This window comes from Dasypus novemcinctus, chromosome 8 (genome assembly GCF_030445035.2).
Source record: "Dasypus novemcinctus isolate mDasNov1 chromosome 8, mDasNov1.1.hap2, whole genome shotgun sequence".
NCBI lineage: Eukaryota > Metazoa > Chordata > Mammalia > Cingulata > Dasypodidae > Dasypus > Dasypus novemcinctus.
Window position 1 is genome coordinate 50357780 of NC_080680.1, and position 24835 is coordinate 50382614.

The window sequence follows — 24835 nt, forward strand, 5'->3', positions numbered from 1 at the left end:
TTTCTGGGCTGGGTATCTTTTTTTTTTTTTTTTTTTTTAAGTACTTGCCCAGTGGGTGACCTAATACAAGCATTCAGACTGAGAGGCAGAGACAAGATAAAAGATCAAGGATCAAGAGAAGGAGAAAAAGGAAAATAAAAACAAACAGGAAAATAGCAAAGCATATAAAAAATGTATTTCTAAAAGGGAAATACCAAAAGCACTGGCAGGAGGGACAAAGGGAGTGAGGAATGATCAGACAGCTGAGGAAATTACAACTGGGAGTCCAATACTCAAATGATGAAAAGGTTTCTCAGCCTAAAATGCACACACACACACACACACACTTATGGGTAGGATCACTTCTTTTTCTCTAGTTTTATCCTCTTCGTTCCTTCCCTCAATTTCCACAAGTCTAAGAAAGAAAAAGCCCTATGATAGATAAGTCCTGACTCAAACCAAACCTGAATACAGCATTGTTCAAGATGTCAAAACATGGATGATACAGAAGGACTGCTCTCAGGATAATAATTGCATGCTATATATTTCCTCCATGCCTAATATTAATAATAAATTAAACAGCATTGATGGAAACCACTTTGAAAACCTAATTAAATTTTTCTTATTTATACTCTCTTCTTTTTGCTTTGTCTTGACCAAATTTCTGGTCAGTCTCAATGTTTCATTCTTGCATAGTGATAACAAGTTTCATCTGATGTAATTCTGTTTGATTTTCTCAGGAGCCCCTCCCTAAATAATGAACTTAATGGGCACATCAAAGGCCCCGAGGCAAAGTCATTTTTAGTCTTGAATAAAGTCAGTGGTGGTTATACAACTTGGTGATAACTATGTTCAACCAAAATACAGAGGGTTCTCTCGGCTTCCCCAGTCTCCTTCTTTTGAAGTGGTTTGGAAGGACATTTCATTTACTATATTTCGAGCTTTCTGTGGAAACACAAATGCCCAGAGGTGTCAGGCAGATAACTTGGATGGGTGAACTTGACCATTTAGGGAAAATCGGTAGATGCCTGCCCTACCTTAAGGGGATTATGTTCAGATTGCTGAAAATATGGTCTAGTCTCGGCAGAGCTTCTGATTTTTCAGCAGAAGTTGATAATCTTAGAAGTAAAATCTTTCCTTTCCCAATGATTTGAAAATAATTGAATTTTTAAAGATGCACAATATGGGCCAAAATGGATCTATAGACTAAATTCAGTCCAGTACTTAAGATTGCATTTTTATTTCATTCAGACTCTCCAGTCTGTAAGAGTTCAATACATGCTTTATGGATGCCACTACTGAGTCTTTCTGGGAACTGAGGGTTCATCTAAGTACCTCAGGGTCATTTTGTCATTTTTGAAACAACAGCCAATGAAGCTGATCATTAAAAGTGGGAAAAACATTGTTAAATTAATGGATTTATTTATAAATTCCCCAAATGCATTCTTTCTAATGATGACAATTCTTGTGTAGAGGAACAGACTTTAGCGGACTCCTCCAAACTGTCAGGTTTGTTTTCTCTTTACTGCTTTGGAGACACAGGGTATACTTTATCATCTGTCAATCGTTTATATATACATAAACAATTATATATATATATAATACTGTGGCTACAGAAGTTTGACTTTACATTTATACTCATATTCTATTCATCTCCATATTTAAAAACACACACATAATCTTTATATGTATTACTTTCTTATTGCCAATCTTTTATCTTCATTTATCTCTTCTTTGACATCTATGTCTACTTTATTTAATTTTCATTTTATTTAAAGAGCTCTTCCACATTGCGGTATTTCATTCATTAATTAACATAAATTTGGGGGGAAGTTTTGAGATTCTGTAAAACGCATGGGCAAAAAAAGAGAATTCATCCAGAAACTTAAGTGCAATCACTTTACATTAAAAAAGGAGGTATGACAATACTGATCTGAAACCAAATTTAGAATTTAGAAGTGGAAATAAAAACAGGAACACCATTTTGTTTTCCTGAAATTATACTTAAGAAGTTCTTATGTTATGTAAATAAAATCAAAGTTATGTCATTCTTCTTTAATTACTTGTTTAATTGTCCCTAAGGAAATAAAAATAGGAGCTATCATTTCCCTCAAATAAGATTATTATAATCCCATTGATAAATGTAAAGTACTTGAGTACTACTATGATTGCACTCTATATAAATATCTAAAGGCAATTCAAAGACAGAGAATGAAGAAAGAAGAAAAGAAACAAAAGAAAGTCTGCATGCAATCTGAAATGCAGAGATCAATATCTGAGTAAAATTTAGGGTTCATCTCTAAAGAGAAAAAGGTTGAAACATATTAAATGGCTAAACAACATTTTTATCTTGTCATATTATAAATAAAACATATTACCAAAGAGACTAGAAAACCCAGTATTTATGGCTAAAATTTCTAGTAAGGTACACATTTAAAAATGTATGTGTCTAGCTTATTGATAAATGGTACTAATAACAATAAATGTAACAGCCAGATTATAGTAGTACTGAAAGAAAACAAAGGGACAACCAGCAAGATGGCAGCAGAATAAGGAGCTCCTAGTCAGCTCCTGCTATTGGGCAGTTATTAATCACCCAGAGCTATCTAAAGCACCTGTTTGGGGGCAACAGGAAACTAGAAGAACATCCTGCAACATCCTTGAAGGAACGGAAGGAGGAGACTTGCCATCTGCAGAGAAGATTTGTAATTAGAACCTTCCATGCCTTGGAGGCTGGTGCCCGTCCTTCACTGGAGGCTATTCCAAGGCTGGAATTGGAAGCTCCACTTCCCAAAACCAGGGGAGAAAGAGATGGTTGGGTACTAACTTCAGCTACTGATGAGTGAATTCAGCGAGCTAAAGCATAATCCTAAGAACAGCTGAAGTCTGAACCTGTCCAAGTCAGAAAGAGGCCAGGAGCTGCCATCTTAACGCCGCACCTGGCACGAGGAGAAGTGGGGCAGACTGAAAATCACAGTGCTTGTAGGGATTGGCTTCTTTCCATCCAGATTAGACTGCAGCCTTAGCCTAAGCCCAAGACCCACCTCTGGCAGGGTGGAAGGTGGGGTAACCTGTGCCAGCCTTTCCAGGAAAACATAGGCCACATCACGGAGGCCAGTGCTCATCCCACTCTGGCAGCACAAGCCATCCCAGGAGCTATTCTGTGGCTGGAATTGGAAGCTCCATATCACAAACACAGGGGAGGAAGGGATGGTTGGCCACTGATTTCAGCTACTGATCAGTAATTTTGACTGGCTAAAATATCACCCTAAGAACAGCTAAACTTAGAACCTGCCTAAATTGGAAAGAGGCCTGTAGCCATTATTTCGACTCTGCCCCCAGCATGAGGGGAAGCTGGGCTGACTGAGAATCACAGTAAAGGTAGGAACTGGCTTCTTTCACCCAGATCAGCCTGCAGCCCTAGGCTAGGCTTCAGCCCTACCTCTAGCAGGGAGGAAGCTGGCCAGCCTCGCACAATCCTCTCCAAGTAACTACAGGTACATTTGACAGGCAGACTGAATAGTCAGATACCTACCAGGGCAACTATGGTCATCTTGGACCTGCACTGCACAGATTGCTGCCCACACCTGCAGCTCCATCCCCACACCAGACAAGGGAGAAAGGGGTGGTATGAGTATGACTTGGATTATTCTACACAACTGTGACTCTGTACCTACCTTTGGCAAAGGAGAAAGTTGGGATAAGCTTCATTGGTTTCTAGGGGAATGAGGGCAGCTTGAGTCTCCACAGCTGATAGCACCAACTACATCCTTGGTTCCTACTACACAACCAGCAAGGGAGAAAGGACAAAAACCCCTAAACTAAAAAGAGAGATACTGAACCCAGAATAAATATATCTTGTAAGCCAAATGCCAAGACACCAACAAAAAATTACAATGCATACCAAGAAACAGGAAGATATGGCCCAGTTACAGGAACAAGATAAGCCTCCAGAGAACATAAAGGAGTTGAGACAGATGATCAAACAAATCTCCTTAATAAATTCAATGAGATGGCTAAAGAGATTAAGGATATTGAGAACACATTGAATGAGAAAAAAGAAGAGTTTGAAAGTATATATAGAAAAATAGCAGGTCTTACAGGAATGAAAGGTGCGATAAATGAAATAGAAAACACACTGGAATCATATAACAGATTTGAGGAAGCAGAGGAAAGGATTGGTGAGCTTGAAGAAATGTCCTCCAAAAGCAAACATACAAAAAAAAAGATGAAGAAAAGAATGGAAAAAATTGAACAAGGTTTCAGGGAACTAAACAACAGCAAGAGATGTGCAAACATACATGTTATGGGTGTCCCAGGAGGAGAAGATAAAAGGGACAGAAGGAATCTGAAGAAATAATGGTAGAAAATTTCCCATTCCTATTGAAGGACACAGATATCTGTGTCCAAGAAGCACAACATATGCCCATCTGAATAAATCTGAATAGACCAACTCTGAGACACACACTAATCAGAATGTCAAATGTCAAACACAGAGAGAATTCTGAGAGCAGCAAGAGAAAAGCAATGCATAACATAAAAGGGATACCCAATAAGTTTAAGTGCTGATTTCTCATCAGAAACCATGGAGGCAAGAAGACAGTGGTATGATACATTTTAGATATGCAAGAGAAAAACTTCCAGCCAAGAATCTTATATCCAGCAAGATTGTCTTTCAAAAATGAGGGTGAGTGTAGAATATTTACAGATAAACAGAAACTGAAAGAGTTTATAACCAAGAGACCGGGTTTGCAGGAAATAATAAAGGGTGTGCTACACTTTGAAAATAAAACACAGGAGAGAGATGCTTGGAGAGAGTCTAGAAATGATGATTTTACCAGTAAAAGTATCAAAAAGTCTCAAAAGAGTGGTGAAAATAAAATATGACAGATAAAACCTAAAGGTCAAAATGGGTGAAATAAAAACTGCCTTTAGAATAATAACATTGAATGTTAATGGATTAAACTCCCCAATCAATAGACACAGACTGGCAGAATGGATAAGAAAATATAAGCTATCTATATGCTCTCTGCAAGAGACTCACCTTAGAGTTAAGAATACCATTAGATTGAAAGTAAAAGCTTGGAAAAAGATATTCCACAAGAAAAACCAGAGTAGCTATACTTATATCAGATGAAATAGTCTTTAAAAGACACTAGGAATGCTCAATCTGAGGAGGAAGTCAGGGAAAAAATCTATTTACCATAGTGACTAAAAGAATCAAATATTTAGGAATAAACTCAACCAATGATGTAAAGCACTTGTATTCAGAAAACCACAACTCATTGTTAAAAGAAATAAAAAAGACCTAAAAAATTGGAAGAACATTCCTTGCTCACAGATTGGAAGACTAAATGTCATTAAGATGTCAATTCTACACTAATTGATATACAGGTTCAATGAAATCCTGATAAAAATTTCACCAGCATTTTTTAAAATAAATGGAAAATATGATTATCAAATTTATTTGGATGGGTAAGTGCTCCTGAATAGCCAGAAACATCTTAAAAATGAAAAGTGAAGATAGAGGACTCTCATTTTCAGACTTTTAATCATACTATCTAGCTACAGTGGTGAAAACGGCATGGTACTGGCGTAAAGACAGACACACAGACCAATGGAACAGAAATGATGGTTCAATAACAAACCCTCACAGATATGGTCAAGTGATTTTTGACAAGCCTGTCAAACCCACCCAGCTCAGGCAGAACATTTCATTCAACAAATGGTGCTGAAAGAACTGGATATCCATGACCAAAAGAAGGAAAGAGGACCCCTATCTCACAACTCACACAAAAATTAAGTCAAAATGGACCAAAAGCCTAAATATAAAAGAATCATAAAGCTTCTAGTAGAATATGTAGGAAAATATCTTCAAGACCTGGTGGTAGGTTGTATATTCTCAAAGGAGATAAGACGAGGACAGAGATGGACTACTGATATTTAATGTTTGGCGAAGTTTTAATTAACTTTACTGTAAAAGTGTGGAAATGTAGAGTTGAAGGTAACACATTAGAATGAGTAGCAGCTGGTTTATAAATGGGAATGTGGCTGAAAAGTGTAGTCTAGGGATGTAAATGCCAAATGAAAGAAAGAAAGAGAATAATCTAGGGACTGAGTAACATAGTAAACCCAGAGGTGGATGAGAATTATGGTTGATGGTACAGATGCAAGAATGTCCTTGTGAGCTAGACCAGATGTACATCAGTATTGCAGGGTGGTGAAAATGTGGAGAAGCATGGGTAAAATATAACTGGGGTGACTTATGGACTGTGGTTAACAGTAATGTAATATTCATGCCATCTATGCTAAAAATGTACTGAGTTGTTAATACGGGAATATGGAAAAAGTTTGCCAAATGTACACTATGGACCTGATAATAGTCTGATGATATTATCTCATAATTTGTAACAAATGTTCCACTGTGGTGTGGTGTGGTGTGTTGATAGAGGGGTTCTGTATGGGTATTCTGCATATGTGCATGCTTGTTTTGTAAGTTTACAAGTTCTGTCATAAAAATATATTTAACAAATAATAATAGGGTGGGTTGGAGGAAAAATATGCCAAATGTAAAAGAAGGACTCTCGTTAGTAAGATTTTGATGATATTCTTTCATACTTTATAACAAATGTCTCATGACAATACAAGGTGTTAGTGGTGGACTGATGTATGCGACCTCTGTATGATGTCATGCATGTTTCCTTTGTATATTCACAACTTTTACTATACAGTTATTATTTATGTATGTTCATGTATAAGTGATATAAAAATAATAATAATAATTCAGTGGGTTGGGGGAAAATACACCAAATGTAAGATAGTTTGGTTAGTAGTAATATTTTGAGGATGCTCTTTAATCATTAGTTAAAAATGTTTCACAGCAATGCAAGTATTGGTGGTAGGGTGAGATATGACAGCAGTGTATTATGTTAAGTAGGTTTGTTTTTTAAGTTCACAACTATTACTATACACTTATTGTTTATATATGTTTATGTATGAGTGATATACTTCAATAAGTTAAAAAATAAAACCAAACAAAACCATATTCCAAACAATGAGTCCGATGTGTAAGTACCAAAAATTTTACCACTGAAAAAACCACTACTTAATACATAAGCACCTGTACAAGTCTTACTCTGAACTATCATTAAATATCAGTAAGAAAAAGTTAAATTTATTGAAGTTGTATTTACATCCTGAGCTCATTTATTCATTGCTAATACTACTGAAAGCCATTTAAGTTGGGCAATAATTTTGCCTACTAGAAAGCAGTCTTTTTTGTTAGTTTCTTTATATAGGTCTGTTGAAATGATTTATAAAATTCTGGAAACCTAACGCACAATGCCCCCTACATGTTTTAGTTTTATATTCTTACAATTTTGCAATGTCCAGAATTTGTAGCATGGTTAACTTTCACATGATGTGTAAAGTTGATACTACTCATTTATTCAGAATATACATATTATTTCACTTCCAAAGACCTCTAACTATTGAGCTATACACATATAAATCAGCAGATTTCCCCCCCCCCCCCCCGGGGTCAAGAATATATTAAATTAACAAAATAATTAGAGGTCATATATGTGTTTTTAAAGTTTAGGAAAACAACAACAAAAAAGACATATTAAGACAGATTCAGAACATTTTCAGTTAACATAAACATCAAATATATTTATTTTACCACATTAGCTTTAAAGATGTAACTTGTTAAATTTCTTACTAAGACTTCTATTTGCTCTTCTTTTGTAAAACATAGTTTTACCTATATTTACCTATATTCTAATTATAATTATCTACATAAGAAAATGAGGGGCTCACCCTGTTTTTTCCTGAATGTTTCCTAATAATGGGGATTTTTTTCTTGTACAATATAAATATCTCCCTTGTCAACAGCCAAATTTTCAAAGTATAACTACTTGCAAGTGGCTGTAATGCTAGAAGTAAAAGCTACAGAAAAATTTGAACACTGAAACATATTTCTAGAAAATAATCACTTTAACCAAAATCTTTTTGTAATTGGATCCATTTAAATGATTACTTAATATTGTCACCTGCATTAATATTTCCAATGAAGGGGAAATAATGTTTTTATTAAATATTTCACTATCCTCCATTTATGAGTTGATGTGACAGTCAGCTTAGAGAAGATCAAAAGTGATGACTTCCCTCTTAAACCCACTTTGTTCCTAAATACTGCTTCTTCTGAGTCTGATTTTAAATAAAAATAGGAATGTTAGTGTCAGGGAATTAAAGATAATGAAATCAAGTGGATACCCCTCAGATTCCAGAAGACATCAAAATGTACATATCTCTGGATCAGAACCATGTTACCAAAAAAACCATATAAGCACATACATGCACATACATATATTTAGGCTGATTGTCATGGTACATATCTATTCTACACATGCACATATAAGGCAGAATTTAATATGAATGAACAAAAAAAAAGGAATTAAAAGATGTGTCTGATATAGAATGCACATAACTTAAAAGGTGCTTGTGAATTCATACCTACCATTTATTACTTAATTTTAGTTGATTTTTAAAAAGATATAAAATTGCAGAGAAAATCAAATTGTTAAAATTCTTTAAAAAAATTAAAGTTAATAGATCACAGGAATGCTACATGAAGAAACATGAAAAACAAACAACATATGAGGTTCCCATATAACCCACTCGCCACCCCCCACCACATCACTTTTGTAAATTGTATTTTTGTGAAGATATATACACCACCAAAAAAATGTTACATTAAAAAATATGAGGCTCCCATGTACCCCCCACACCCCCACCCCACTCCTCCCATACCAACAACCTCACTCATTATTGTGGCACACTCATCGCACTTGGTGAACACATTTTGGGGCACTGCTGCACTATACAGATAATAGTTTACACTGTAGTTGGCACTCTCCCCCAGTACCTTCAGTGGGTTATGGCAGGATATATAAAGTCCAATATCTGACCCTACAATATCATTAAGGACAACTCAAAATCCCAAAAATGCTCACACATCACATCTCTTCTACCCTCTCCCTGCCCTCAGCAACTACTGTGGCCACTTTCTCCACCTCAATGCTAAAATTTCTTCTATTACTGGTCACAATAGTTTCATAGTAGAATATCAGTAAGTCCACTCTAGTCCTTATTTTATTCCTCCATTCTGTGGACTCTGGGATGATGATGTCCTCTCCACCTTTATATCAAGAGGGGGCTAACTTCTCTATGGGATATTTCACGATGTTTTTTTTTAAAATTTCTCTCCCCTTCCCTACGTGCCCCAGTTATCTGTTTTCTGTGTTCAAGAACAACAGTGTGTTCTTCTTTTTGTTCGCTTCTGTTATCAGCGGCACGGGAATCCGTGTCTCTTTTGTTGTTGCGTCATCTTGCTGTGTCAGCTCTCCGTGTGTGCAGCGCCATTCCTGGGCAGGCTGAACTTCTTTCACACTGGATGGCTCTCCTCGTGGGGCACACTCCTTGCGCGTGGGGCTCCCCTATGCGGGGGACACCCCTGCATCCACGGCACTCCTTGTGCACATCAGCATTGCATGTAGGCCAGCTTCACAAGGGTCAAGGAGGCCTGGGGTTTGAACCACAGACCTCCCATGCGGTGGACGGACACCCTATCCACTGGGCCAAGTCCGCTTCCCTTCACAATGTTTCATATTTTACTTCACAACAATTCTAAGAATTAGCTAGTTAGCAACAAGAAAAAGAAGCAGCTCAGCATTAATTATGTCAGAATTAACATACTGTATTTGGCAGGTGTCCACCAATATTAAATGGTCTTTGTTAATTAAGCCTATAGAATAGATCAAATCATTGTGCTATTTTGGAGTGTTTTCTTAGCCTATTGATCTTGTCAGGCACAAGTCATTATGTCATTATATATCTTCTCAATCAATGGGTATTAAAAGTATAGCAACTATGGAAGATTCTAGGAAATATCCTAATGTCAAAAAGATATTGGGAACAACTATTCTATACATTCATGACCTATTCATCTAGAATTTCCAAGTTCTGTCATTAAATTAAATCAGACCATCAGAAAGCAGAGTTCCTGCATCAAATTAACGGTCCTTCTCATAATACTACCTTCACTGAGTTATGATTTAATGTTGCATTATGCCTTCTGGTAATATAAAAAATCCAAATATATTCTATTTAAACATCAGTTCAATATCTTTCAATATATTGTGATCTTAGTGCATTGTTGTCTGTTATTCAATTTTCTGCTTTCAATGATTCACATGATTCTTAATGATTCTCATGTTTTGGATGAATTTAGGTCTAGGAAATATTTTGCTTCCTGGAAAAATAAATCCTCCTTATCATCAAAAGTTGTGTGACACATTTTAGATGTCTATGTTTAAATTTGTGGTTGGAAAACAGCAAATTTTAGTGATCAAGTACAATAACTTTTTATGTAAAGTTATTCCTTCCATAGCTTTCAGGTAGACATTTTTTTTTAGATTTAAATGGTTCAATGTACTTTGCACTGGGATAATCTAACAGCCACCTCAAGTATTTCAGAAGCAAATGAAAGGTGTCTTTAAAAAGACATGCATATGGGAAGCAAACTTGGCCCAATGGATAGGGCATCCGCCTACCACATGGGGGGTCCGTGGTTCAAATCCTGGACCTCCTTGACCTGTGTGGAGCTAGCCCATGCGCAGTGCTGATGTGTGCAAGGAGTGCCCTGCCACGCAGGGATATCCCCCGTATAGGGGAGCCCCACGTGCAAAGAGTGTGCCCCATGAGGAGAGCTGCCCAGAGCAAAGAAAGTGCAGCCTGCCCAAGAATGGCGCCACACACACGGAGAACTGATGCAACAACAAAAAAAGAAATGCAACAAAAAGAAACACAGATTCCTGATGTACCTAATAAGGATAGAAGCGGTCACAGAAGAACACACAGTGAATGGACACAGAAAGCAGACAACTGGGGAGGGGGGAGGGAAGGGGAGAGAAATAAAAAAATCTTTAAAAAAAAAAAAAGACACGCATAAGTGACACACTGTACTTTCTCTCCTGCTCCTATTCATTTCTTGGACACCTGTACATACAAAAATAATACAACTATCATATAAAGAAATTACTGATTTGAAAGATAATAGTGGATTTAAATCCTGCTTTTCCATTTACTAACTTTATAACCCAGACAAGTTATGGATTTGTATTCAATCCTATTTGAACCTCCATTTCCTCAGTGGCAAATGGAATAAATCCAGATCTAACTTCACTGGTTTGTGAGTTACCACATGCAGAGTTCATAGCAGTGTGTCTGGCATAAGTTAGATGCTACTATAATTATGATGATCATATATTACTTATTAAATTGCAAAATATTTTATTCATTATATATTTTACACGCCCAAACTCATATAAGGTAGTTATTATTTTAAATGAAGAACAGATGCTCAAAGAGATGAAATTACTAGCCCGAGATCATAGAGCTAATAAATGGTTGCTTGGGACTCAAATCCTGATCATATCACTCCAAGATCCAGGGATTTTTCAAATATCATAGCTACTAAATTGAAGAGTTTAAAATGAAATATAAATTCAATACACTTTCTCATAAACTTTTAGTGATTATGGAGCTGCTAAAATTGTATAATAAAAAATAATACCATAGCTTTTGACCACATTTCGTCATGAAAAGGTAGCAAAGGATTTACAGATTTCTACATTTTACAAAGGGAAGCTTTTATGGTACAATTAGCTTATTGTACTTCTCTGCTGGCCCTGAAATAAATATAGAAGTACTGCCAAAGTCAAGTAGGGAAGATATATGGATGATTTTTAGTACAGTTGTGGAGTAACATATATTTCATAGTTAGCTTTCATTAAAGTACTAGGGAAAATAATAAATCCTTGAACAAGAAAATGAGAAGCAAATAACAGTATGAATATAAAATAAAGACAGGCAGGCTGTAAATATGTTCTGAGATTCCTGGCAGCAAGGGCAAACAGGTAAATATATTCACTCATATAATTCATAAAGCCCATAACATGAAAACTAAGCAGTGGTTCAGTAAAATACAGGGCTTTCTATTTCTGCCTCCTGAGAAAATTGATTAATTCATTCCCTAGATTAGCAAAGTCATGGTCTTGTGGACTGTAGATGTTGCTTCTCTGATAATATAGCTCTTATGTAGATGTTTAGAATAAGCCAATGGCATATTGCCAAAGCACTCATCAGTCAATGCAAGTTTATCAGAAACTAACACAATGAGTCAAAAATGTAGTTCTTAGATACTCCAGATAAACTAAAAGAGAGAACAGCTATTTGATGTTCCCAATCTATGGCAGAAGTGATCACTTTGAATCAAAGACCAGGAAGGTTGGGTAACCTCTTATGAAAATAATACCAGTAGTAGGGCTAAGTTTTGCTTTATCAAATAGTTTGGCATCTATTGCAATAGCCAGTAAAATGGGTGACTGAGACTCCAAAGTTTGATCATATATTTCGTTTTTCATGCACTGAGGCCATTAAAAAAATTTTTTTTAAATTCAGAAAATATTTATTTTTAAGCTATGTTCCTTCCTGGTAAACACAAACTATTTAAATATCAGAGAGTGCATGACAAAAGTTTTTGTTTTTTAACTTTATCTTAAACCATCTTATTTTATAAGAATTATGTATTTTTCAAATATTCCACCAGAATAACTAGTAGAGAGAAGCAATTTCTTTTATTCTCAGATTGGGGCATGAAGGAGGCATTCATATATCCCACATATATCTTCAAGTCATTTGGGTGCAAATGAAAAGGAAAGCAAGATGAGCATATTTCTCTTTTATACTGCTTAAACTTGTTTAGTCTTTCAGATAGTCATGTCTATTCCTTTTCTGATATCTTAGTTTATAAACTATACACCTTTAATAAGCGTGTACCAAGATTTTAGTCCCCCCTTGCTAAATTTCAAAAACTAAAATTTATATTATTTTTTTCTTCATTTCTTCGCTTTTTCCCTCCCCACCTCTTGACACCAAATCCTCCCTCATGCCCTATTCCCCATCTTGAACCAGACTTACCTCCTGTCTGAGTGATGACTTGTATATCACTTGAAAGAGGACCATCCCCAATTGAGGTAAAAGCCAAGACTTTGACAGAGTATGTTTTCTGGGGCACTAAGTTACCAATGGTAGTGATTTGGCTGTCAGCCACATTGTGTTTCATCCAGTTGTTGACATGCTGAGTGGGATCCATTGTATAATAAACTCTGTATCCTTGGATCTGGCCATTTGGTTCCTCAGGTTCCTTCCATTGCACCAAAATGGTAGTGGAACTCAACATCCGTGCCTGGACATCCCGCGGGGCACTGGATGGCGCTTGCTCTGAGGTCTGTGTTAGCACAGGCTCACTGGGAGGCCCCCGTCCAATGTTATTGACAGCAACAACCCTGAATTCATAATCTGAGTAAGGGCTTAGTCCAGCGACACTATAGCGTGTGGTTGCCACCCCATCAATTTCTTTGTAAGGTTCCTCAGTATTTTTAGGTTTATGCTGAATGATGTAGTAAGAGACAGGCTCAGGGTTCCCAGAGTCCCATGTCAGTGTGATGCTTGTAGCTGTGCTCTCAGTCACTACAGGAGTTCCTGGAGGTTTGGGTAAGGCTTGCAGAGAGAAAAAAGACAGTGACTATCCACAATCTCTAAGGTACTATGGGAATTGATGAACTCTATTATTGAAATGACAGGACTAGGTATCTACTGAAGACCTTAATTGCATGGGACTATACCAAATAATATTTTCTAAGTTGTCAGAAAGATACAGGGAGATGACCATGGGTGACAAAAATCTCATATTACTAAAAGGACACTAAATTGTTGTATTTAAGGGCATAAACTCCAGAATTGCATTGCTTTAAGCTTGTACATAAACCTGCCACTTATCCACCGTGTGATCCTTTTTGTAATCCTTAACCTCTCTTTGATTTAGTTTCCCTGCATAAAAAAATAGGAATAATAGCTGTATCACTGGAGTTGTAGTGTATTGGGTAGCTGAATTTTATGGGCTTACTTAAAGATTAATGAGCTAGTTCAGTAATGCTCTTAGAATGTCATCTGGTACCCTCAAAATATTAGCCATAATTATGATTATTATTCATCCAGAATCTTGGTAAATTAGCTCCTGACTTCAAAAAATAAAAGATATCATGAAATATTAAGAAATGCTGAAAATAACAAAATATGGAACATACTGAATTGGAATTCAGTTGCTATGAAAGAATGGTAAAACAGAGATACCATCACTAAGATTTTCTTAGAAATAATTTAACCAAGAATTTTAAGGTAAGAGATACTATTATTTCAAATCAATGTTTTTTCTTAATATTAAAAAACCACAAAAGGAACTAAATGAAGGCATATTTGCAAATCATTTTTAAAGAATTTTATAATAAATGTACATTCTACATCAGTACTATCTGAGGTTATATATACAAGAGAAACATCTGGAATTCAAACCATCTTTTTAGAAACCCAATTCTTTCAGCATAACATGGCTCAAAATGTTACTACTTAAGGAAAGTAACCACCTACACTGGTGGTCTCTCATGGAAGTGCCTCACCCTAGACAATGATTCTGAAAGGTGTTAGGAAGAAAAAGTTCTACCAACTGACTTTGTAGAGAAAACTCAGAAGGGGCTTCTTATATAATAAGTCCATTAGGGTCCCTATTTACTTGTCAACATGACAGCAAAGGTATGAAAGGTACAGGATGTCAGTTTTTCAAAAGCAGTCAACTCTTTATCCCCAACACTTACTGCCTGGCACTCAGGAGGTTTTCAGCAGTTATTGTTTAAGGAACTGAAGGAATGAATGGGTCAATACCCATTTTCCTCACATCCTTCTGCTTGTTAGGTTTTCATTTAATCATTATTATTATTATTATTATTATTATTTTCAACTTCAAGATTCACACTTATACGTTTTATTTATTTTTGAGATGGAGTGGGTTGGGAGGTGAGAGATGAGTAAGGAAAACAAAGACGAGAATTTGGACAAGATATAGCTTAATGTGATTCCCGCTTTGGAACCTTTAAGGTTTTCAGTAAACCTCAAATATTTAAAGCTGAAATGGTTGGTTATGAAAAAGGTGATTCAGTATTTACATATTACTCTAAGAACTAGACAATGATAATATTTGACCAAGAGAATTTGCTGAAAATAACAGTAATAAGAGGCATTTGTTCAAATATTCTGGTCAGGCATTTTTCAAGGAAGTTGGTGATTCAGATTTCTTAGATGTCTCTCCGAATTCCTTTAAGGCAAATAAAAATATTGCCAATTAAAAGTGGTTTTACTGGTATTTAGTGGTCATTAGTTTCACTAAGTCGTATTTATTATACACTACAGTTGTATGTATGTAATATATGGGTAAGCATAAGTCTACCCAGTAGTTTAGAGATATGCAATGCAACATGATTATCTTAAATGACTATTAATGTTGACGATGGTGAATCTTTGTTCTCATGTTACATTATTGGTTCTATATGGCATATGTTAGATGCATATGCTTGATTGGAGCTATGACAACATTTTTTTTTTTTGCAAAATTCATAGATTGGCACATGTTGCATTTTCCAAGATCATGCTTCCTAGAAAAGTAAGGTAATATATCTTCCAGACATTTACAGGGATCCTCACCCTCAGTATGATCTGATTTGCTAGTCTTTCTAGAGTCCTACGAACACTGAATAAATACAATGAGTAACCCCCTTCCCCACACTTGCATTTTTTTCTTTGATTCAAAAATATAACGGGAATATAATACTTTGCTTGTATTTATCATATGTATTTCAAAACAAAGAATATTTCTTGAGCACTTTATCTTCACTAGGCAAAAGGTAAAGCTAATACAGAATATCAAGCTACTTGCATTTTTATTTTTAATGGTAGAGCCCATTAAAAAACTAAGCATCTATTCTTAGATTATATTGATTTCAACTCTTTCATTTTTCCTTTGCCTTTAGGGATTTTATACATATATTAACACATATTTGGATTTTTCTATCATGTGACTATCATCAAGGTTCTGGACAAACATCAAGCCTGTTTACATCAATCCTGCCATAACGGCTGAGCATGGCCAGCATTTCCCCAATCTGCTTGGTCAGTGTGTGGGGCCAGCCTGCTGTCCAATTTTTGACCATTATCCCTACTTGGATTGCCAATAGTTTTAAGAGAAAATTTTACTGTCTAGATATGTGTATTTTATTGGATAGTGCATATATTATTACTATGTACCTCTGAAACACCGAAAATGAAATGTATCATTTTAGAATTCTAATAAGGATAGGCTTTCTGGAGGATTTCAGGTGGCTTGAGTATCCCCAGACCCTCAAAGCATGAGCCACTGGGCATACCTTTGACAGTGATCTGTGCTATTGCTTCAATGACACCCAGTGTTGACATAGCAACACAGGTGTAATTTGCTGACTGTCTTACATCATTCAGTTCAAGGACATTTCTTCCTATTGGCATATCATCTTCAGGTGTCAAATCTTCTGCCCCCAACATCCACTTCACATAAGGCATTGGTGACCCCACAGCCACACAGGTGATATTAACGCTTCCACCTGGCATGATTTCATGATTAGTGGGTGGGATAGAGAATCTTGGTGGGACACGGCGAACTGGAACAAAACACAAGGGAAGATAATAACATATACAAGGCAAGAAAAAGGTGGCTTGGTAACACACGACATGCACTGTACAGACACAATTAAACAATTTAAACATATTGTGTATTGTCCAAAAACAAAACATAAAGAAAAACTGTGAATAATACAGACCATACAAGTATGGTGTGTGTATACACAGACAATTTTATCTTTTTAGTCATTGATATTTTAGACATGTTCATACAAAAGTTGATTCAGACCTACAAGGGCCCCACAAAAACTATCTATAAACTAACAATACACAAACATCATGCATAAGATAAACACACAAACATATACATGCATGCATATGACAATGATACTATGCATGCATGTATATGCAGAAAGGAGGGCTGGAAGGTCACCAGCAAGTTTGAGTTGAGTATCAAAACCAACTTGAGTGCTATGCACTTCCACTTGAGGTGAATGTTTGTGTGCAACCACACTGTCACATCCCAGCCCTGGAAAACACTGCCTAGAGTACACTTAAAGTGGAATTTGATATGCTTTCAGACTCAGAGTGGACGCAGCCTCAGGACCTCACACTAACGCTGGAACAAACACAGAAATATCCATGTATATAGATATACACATATCCATATATACATATACACACATATACATACATACATACATACATACATATATAATCGGTTTACAGTCACAGGAGAAGGAACAAGTCAACACCAGTAGAGATACTGGATTGGGTCATGCAAGGCATGCACAAGATGGAATCTCAAGACCCATGCTTAGAACAATGAGAGAATGGTGGGAACCCAAAAGACAACAATGATAGCAGAAGAAATAACTGGGGAATAGAAATAAATGCAAAGGAAAGTGTTCAAGAACACTGATTCAGACAGGGATTTAGGGGATGATAGGGTGAAAGTTGGAAAATATGGGATTAGGCTCAAGTGATTAAAGGAAAGAGTAAATTCAGGAAGGGTGCTAGGTATTTCACATTCAGGATTCCATTCAGTTTGTATCTAAGGTAAAACAACATAAATGACAACACCATCTAGTAAGACACTTTTTATGCCTACATTCAAATTGAGGGACATTGGACCTAAAATGCACAGTGGAACTTGAAATTAAGAGAAGAGACAGTAAAGCAACACAACACAGATAAAATTAACAAGCAATTACAGATCAGTGTTCCTGCTTCAGATAATCTGCATATTTACGTGTGTTTAAGTACACTTGTGTTGGACATGGTACAAGGAGAGGCTGAGAGACCAACAGGTTTTGTTTTGGGCTTTTTGAATTGGCAAAACGTTATACCATGAATGGTTTAGATCAAGAGGGTGATCATCAGGAGCACACTTTAAAAACAGATGTTAAAATGATTTACAAAATTAAAAATAAACTGATAAACAAACAACCTCATTACCCCAATAAAATGATACGTAAATAATTCTGTCTGAAAACATTTTGGCTGCGCTTAAGGTTGAGATAAATCTCTGTCGATTTGAGTGGGACACTGTGATGGCCTCATGAGTGAATAACAGGCATAGGGGAAGTCAAGAGAAAGCTACGCATGCCTCCTGCAGCCAATTCAAAGAGGTTACACAAAGCAAGCAGGAGTCAGTGTCGAATCTGAGGTATCAAGGAACATGTCAAGAAAAAATGGAGGAGAGTTTAGTCCTCATGCTTGGGAATATGGGAACAGCTACAAGAAGTCAGTCTGTGGGCAGCAGGCATCTATCCTTCTAAGACAGAAATCAGAGGTGGAGTGGGAGATGGGCAGAGTGGAGCAGGAAGGAAAGCAGGAACACTGACCAAGTTAACCAGACCTTAGAGCGTTAAGTGTTACCAGTTACCATGCACCCAGGTACATTCTCTCCCATCATGCACCACAGTTAGACACCGTCAGCCAGCACCGGAACCGTGACCAAGGCATTCTCTGCCAAAACATACCATTAGCCAAAAGAAGACCACAATGCAGCTACATTCATTTCATTTGTATTCTTTGTTATTGGTTTAATTAATAGTTTTGTAAGGTGGGTAAAAAGTAAAAAACACACCAACCTTCTCGCAGCTCTGAGGGATGTAGGGGGTTTGATGCAGAACACAATGAAATGAGGAAAGGAGAAAAACAAGGGAAACACAGAGAGAGTAAAAAGGCCATATCAAGGCTTTCAACTGCTTCTTGAACATCTTTACTTGTTCTAGTTAAACCTTCCTACCACAGCTGGAAAAGTTAGCAATACCTCACAGACTAACACAATATTAGAAACAATAACTAGCATCATTTTGAAATTTTCCATTGAAGAAGGTACACATGCCTCATGCAGCAAAGGAGGTCACCATTGTGAGAAAAAGGGTCAAGGTGCTTTCAAAGAATTTAGAGAAGAAATGGTTTACCTCACATTCTCCCACCCCGGCCCCAGAGGAAGAGGAGAGAAAAAGATCCCCAGGGAAACAAAATTACCTCTAACAAAAATTTCAAAATCAAGCTAGATATTTTCCTAAGGGAACCCGCCCTACTGTCACAGGCTTAAAGCCCTCTCAGCCTCTGGTCTTCCCCACCCCCACCCTGCCTGCTGTGGTGATTCACGACATGTACACCAGGAATAAGAGCACTCCCGCTGGACAAAAAACTGTAAGAACCAGCTTTGAGAACTACTTCTTTCTAGTTGAAATGAAAGGTGCAGCCATTCATAAGCTCAAATTTTAATCATTTCTATTACTTTATGAAAAAATATCAATGTATCCTCACAATTTATTCTCATCCCAAGGACAACTAACATCATTTTTTATAATATATTCAGTGTTCCATGGCAATTGAACAGTTAAACTTTTTAGTAAGTCTTTTAATAATTTAAACAAATTGGTGTACGAGTGTATGCATATGTATGCACATATATACATACCACGTGTTTATTAATAAGAAGTATGGAAAGAAAGAAGAAAATAGAATTGTGCTATTTGCGTTTAGCAATTTCTTTTTAAGTTAGCAGCTTTATCCTTATAGCTCGGCAGCAGAGGTCATGAAGACATAAACACTTTTATGCTTGGAGATGCACAGAGAATTGATTAGTAGCACACCGAGCAATTATTTTGGGGTTTGATAGGGAAACAGAAGAGGGACAGCAACAGAAAAGAGAAGCAGGAGAAGAAGAAAACCCCAAACCAATGCAAAGCACAGTTCAATCAATGTGGTAAAAAGTAGGAATCAAGATGTGAAAATGCAAATATACTTACAAACTTCAAGCCTCAGGATAGATTATACTCGAGTTATTATTTTTTTCCCCAACAATAACGAACATAAAAAATTTAAGTCTCTATTTATTAAAATGCTTGTGCTACTGTAGCTATTACCAAATCGGTTTGTTAAATACTGACATAACACAGATCCCGTGAGTAACTCAATTCCCCCTGAGCCTGAATGAAGAACCAAAGCCAGGGTTATGTCGTTCCTACCTCTGACATATAAATTGGCAGGGGCAGAATAGCGAGTGCCCGCGCTGTTGGTGGCAACACACTCGTATTTTCCTTGGTCAGACTCTTCACTCTGTTCGATCTGAAGGGCGCCTGTGTGGATATAAAATATATTGCCAAAGAGATGGTCAGGGAAGGATTTCTCAGTTCACAAAGCTAAACCTCTTAACAATATGAAAAGCCCTGCAAAGCGAAGGTCCGCTCAACGTCGATTCAATCTCTTGCTAAGGTGCACAGACAGAAAATGATGCGATGAGAAAAACATATAGAGATTATTTTTTAACATCATCAATGCTAGCATAAGAAAACAATATCTTTTTTCCCAAGCAAGGCTTCTACTCATAATTAACACTCTTATTTCCTAGACTAATAAAATGAAGATGGGTGAGACTGCTTCAAGGAAGTATGGCTTTTAAATAAAACAAAAGATTAATTTTTGGTTTTGTTTTGTTTCATTTTGGTATTAAAAGTGGCGCAAAAGATAGGCACGCTCAAAAAAAAGCCAGGTCAGGTTTTCAAGAAAGTCTTCTGCCGAAGAAAGCCAAAAATACGCAGCGAGTACAAAAAGGCTGCACAAAGCAAAAAATTAAAATTAGTCATTATAAGTCATCAAAATATTATTTAAAGAAACAAAACTCCCTTAAGACATGCAGATTTTTAAGAAAAGAAAGACAGTTTGCCACAACTTACAACCATTTATTACGTTTGCTGGAAAACAAAGAGCAGTTGAATTAGAAGATTTTAAAAAAGTTAAAAAGCACAGCCTGTGCCAGCAAGGAAGAGCCAACCAACCACTGCTTGAGGACCTCGAGACAGATCCCCTAAGACACCATCAAAATCCACCAGTGGGATTAGCAGTGTGGTGTCACAAAACCCCAAGAAAAATACAAAACAAGAATTACAAAAGAAACGAACACTGAGTCAAAGTAGGAAAAACCAGCAATATCACATACCACCAAGAATACTGAGCACCTTTTGTTTCCATAGCCTGAAGGACAGAAGATCCAAAAATCCAGAGGCGAGTAATCCAAGAAAAAAAGAAGTGGGAAAAAAGCATTGCTGTCAGGTTGTAGGCGAGTGGGATCAGGTAGAAAGGGGAGTCATTCTTTGACTTTTAAGACATTAAGAGAAAAAAGCAGTGAAGAACAAAAGCAAAAACCTTTTGAAAGATAAAGAAAAAAGCAGATGTTCCAGGCTGTCTTCTGCATGTCTGCTACTGTTCTCCAGACCATCTTGGCTTTGGTCCAGAACAAGAACAGCTAAGGAAGAAAAAATGATCTTTTTTTTTCTCCAGTTGGACAAAAAAAAAGGAAAAAGAAGAAAAAAAGAGAAAAAAGAAAAAGGAAGAAGAAGAAAAGGAAAAAAAGAGGGACAGATGGTACGCTGTGACTGGTCTGTGGTCTAAAGACCTGGATATGCTTTCTTTGAAGCATATCACAACTTAAATAATCGTTTTCATAAAGAAAGAAATGAACAAAACAAAGAGGAAAAGAAAAAAGAAGAGGAAAGCTCACAATATGAGAATCACTGATTATAACCAAACAGTTACAAAGGAAAAAAAAATAAAGTTGGTGGACATCATTGGAATGATTTTGAAAACAGGACAAAGATGAGAGGGATGAAAGGACAGAAAGAATGAGTAAGATCATTCTGTGAACGTTAGTTCAGCACTCTTACCTCGTATTGGTGTACCACCTGGGTGGATAATATGAATGCAAATAAGATTAGAAAGAAGAAGCATTAGTACGAGAAGAAGGAGGCTAGGGCTGGGGAGAAGAATTAAATTAGATTTACAGAATTAAATAAGGTCTTAAAAGAAACTTGAATTACTATACTGGTAAAACAGGAATATATTAGATAGTATTATTAGATCATAAAAGCAGGTTGCATTATACCACAGAGGGCAATGACCATAACAGGCAGCAGTGCCTTTCTCAGCGAAGCAACTGAGTTCTTAGGTCTGGGGTCATATAGGGTTAGAATGATACTTTATATGCCTCATAATCTTAAAAAAATAAAATAAAAAAAGAACTATACAATACTTTTTAAAGACATAGTTTAGGAAAATACTGGCTAATCTGTTTAAGTATATATATAGATATGCATATATATATACTATAATAGGAAATACTGAAGACTAACTAGAAACAAACACTGCTGAGTGGATTATCATATGCTACATCGGTGTGATATAATTTGTGTACTCTCTTATTTTCTACACAGTGTTCTCAGGATAACGGTTCTGTGGAGGTGTGCATGTGCGCGCCACTAGGGAGATCTGGTGTCTACACTGACAGTTAGTAAAATGCATGCCATGCATTTTATTAATAATAATAATATTCTGAATACGGAAATTAGTGGGGGTGAAGTGCGCTTCAGAACTAAGCACTTACCAATAGATTCTGGAGATTTAAATACGGAGAGAAGAAAGACAGCATAAAAATATTATTATATTCCTTATAATTTGGTACAAATTTTTCAGAGTTAAAGCTTTATAAACTAAATCATCTATGTTACATGTGAATAATTAATTCTTTATTTACAATAACAGAATGCTAATCTACACAATTCTGCTGACAACAAGCAAGAGGCAGTTAACAAGACGCTTTAACATCACAGGACAGGTCAAAAGCTGAGAATTCTGGGAAGACAGGCAGTTAAACAACTTAGAATTCTATATCAATATTACTACCAATGTCAAAGTAAACAGCTTAGCAGTATATGCCCCCATGAAATTACCTGGGGACAGGCTCTAAAATGTTAAGAAATTTAGAATTATCTCTATTTTTAATCTAGAGAGAGCAAAGGAATAAACTAGAGGTGGGGACGGGAGAGGGAGAAAAGGGCAATGGGTAAAGAGAGAGAGAGAGAGAGAGAAGCGAAAGCTGGAGTCTACACCAAAAGCAGACTTCTGTAGATCCAGTAACTGGAGGGTTCAAAAATTTTAGTGTGGGCGCACACTACTGTGGCTAATGTGTAGAAAATGCAGACTCACAATAATAATAATCATTATTATATTAATAAAATATCCCCTCCTTTCATTGTTATATATATAGGACTTGATAAAAAATACATCTGGTTACTCATGGGATGACATTCCTGTGTTTTATGTACTAGTGAAGAGAAAGCAGATGTGCCCAAACTTACTAAACTTTGGTACTCTGATGAATTCAAACGTAGAAAAGACAGCAGAAAACCCTCTTTCATAAAATTGAATCATTTTAGTGTTTAATATGAACATTTTGGTTTTAAATGGATATAACCATTGGAATTCCTTGCACGTTCTGAATGAAGTCCAATGTTGAAATAAATTTGTTTCAAAAGAAAACAGAGAAAGAAGAAAGAAAGAGGAGAAAATGGATCCATCAAATACTGCGAAAAAGCAGTAAATTAAAAAATTATCAAAAATACAGTCACAGCAGTGAGCAATGTGGATTAAACAGAAGCTGCAAAACACACAGCGAGAAGAAAGACTCTGAAACAGGCTATGACATCACAGACATGGACAACACATTAAATAACAGAGAAAGAAAAGGGAGAAAAATCAATACCTAAAAATTAAAATAATAATAATAATAATAATAAAGTAAAAATAAAGAGAGAGAAAGATAAAAGAATTCTCTAGGAGTTAGTGGAAACAGTAACAAGACCCTACCTGATCGTAACTGTTTAATACGGCCATTGTTGTTGCTTGTATCGACGGGTAAGAAATCTTTAAACCAAGTGATTTCTGGATCCGGATTACCACTGGCTGCACAAAGCATGGTGGCAGTGCGTGTACGCTCAACCACCTTTAGCTGTGGGCCCATGTCAATGGTTGGGAAGCCCCTGGGAATTTGATCCTCTGCAAGACAAAAAGTGACGTCAACACGTTATTATGTTAGATGCCCAAGATTCAAGAGATAGTGTCCATAAATCTCTTCCCTCACCCTAGTCAATGGCTGTTGAAAACTAACAGGTCAGGCAGCATTCTACTGTTGGATTAGGACACAGCCACAAAGTGGTTCTTCAGCAGAAGAGTTCAGTTTATATAGGAGGCCACAGACCAACAAACAGTTCAGTGTGATACTGAAAGGGGACATCCCAAGTATAGGCACTGAAGCAGAAGAGTTTTCATTGATGGAAAGCATGGGATCCAGCAGGGCTGGCACGGACAGGTCACGGGCAGCAAGTAGGTTAGCGAGTATTTCAAGCTCCTGCATTCAAATCTGTGTTTGAAACTCATGTGTTTAAATATATGGTTTAAGAAACTATATGTTTTTTTTTTTCACAGAAGCATATGGTTCTGCCTGAGTGAATTCCTTTGTAGGAAGTTTGAATTAATCAAAAAATTGAGTTTTCCTTAAAAAAGGAGAAAAGAACAAACACAACTCCCCTTTAGTATACAAAAGCATACATTACTTAAGTTAATAGTTTCCTCCCTTTAAAAGTCCTGCAACATTTTTGGGAATTAAGTTGAAATCCATAGATTTTGAATTCCCAATTCATTCAGAACTCATTTGTCCCAATCTCTACATTAAAATTGTTCCAGATCTCATATTGTGAGAAAGTAAAGTCCCTTTTAATCCCCTAAAAATAACCCCCTTGATGGCCTGTATTGGCTGCTCTTAAAATTAGGATTGCAAAAGTGTAATCTGCCCAAGCATTGATGAAATTTTAGTTACATAGGTGGTAATTATCCAAATTAGAATGTGGCCATTTGTTGGAAGAGCATCATGAAACATTTTGACTTCTACTGGATC

At 36.5% G+C, this 24835-nt stretch overlaps 1 protein-coding gene across 16 annotated transcripts in view; it reads right to left on the reverse strand.

The window, feature by feature from the left end:
* The window catches only part of PTPRD (protein tyrosine phosphatase receptor type D), a 537728-nt gene that overhangs the window by 169323 nt on the left and 343570 nt on the right, over window positions 1-24835 (reverse strand). For all 16 annotated transcript variants that reach the window (XM_058301839.2, XM_058301846.2, XM_012519131.4 and 13 more), the window contains exons 5-8: window positions 23749-23937; window positions 20076-20186; window positions 16356-16625; window positions 13021-13602 (exon numbers count right to left, since the gene is read on the reverse strand). In XM_058301839.2, the coding sequence (XP_058157822.1) occupies window positions 13021-13602; window positions 16356-16625; window positions 20076-20186; window positions 23749-23937 (1152 nt within the window). The remainder of the gene's footprint in view (window positions 1-13020; window positions 13603-16355; window positions 16626-20075; window positions 20187-23748; window positions 23938-24835) is intronic.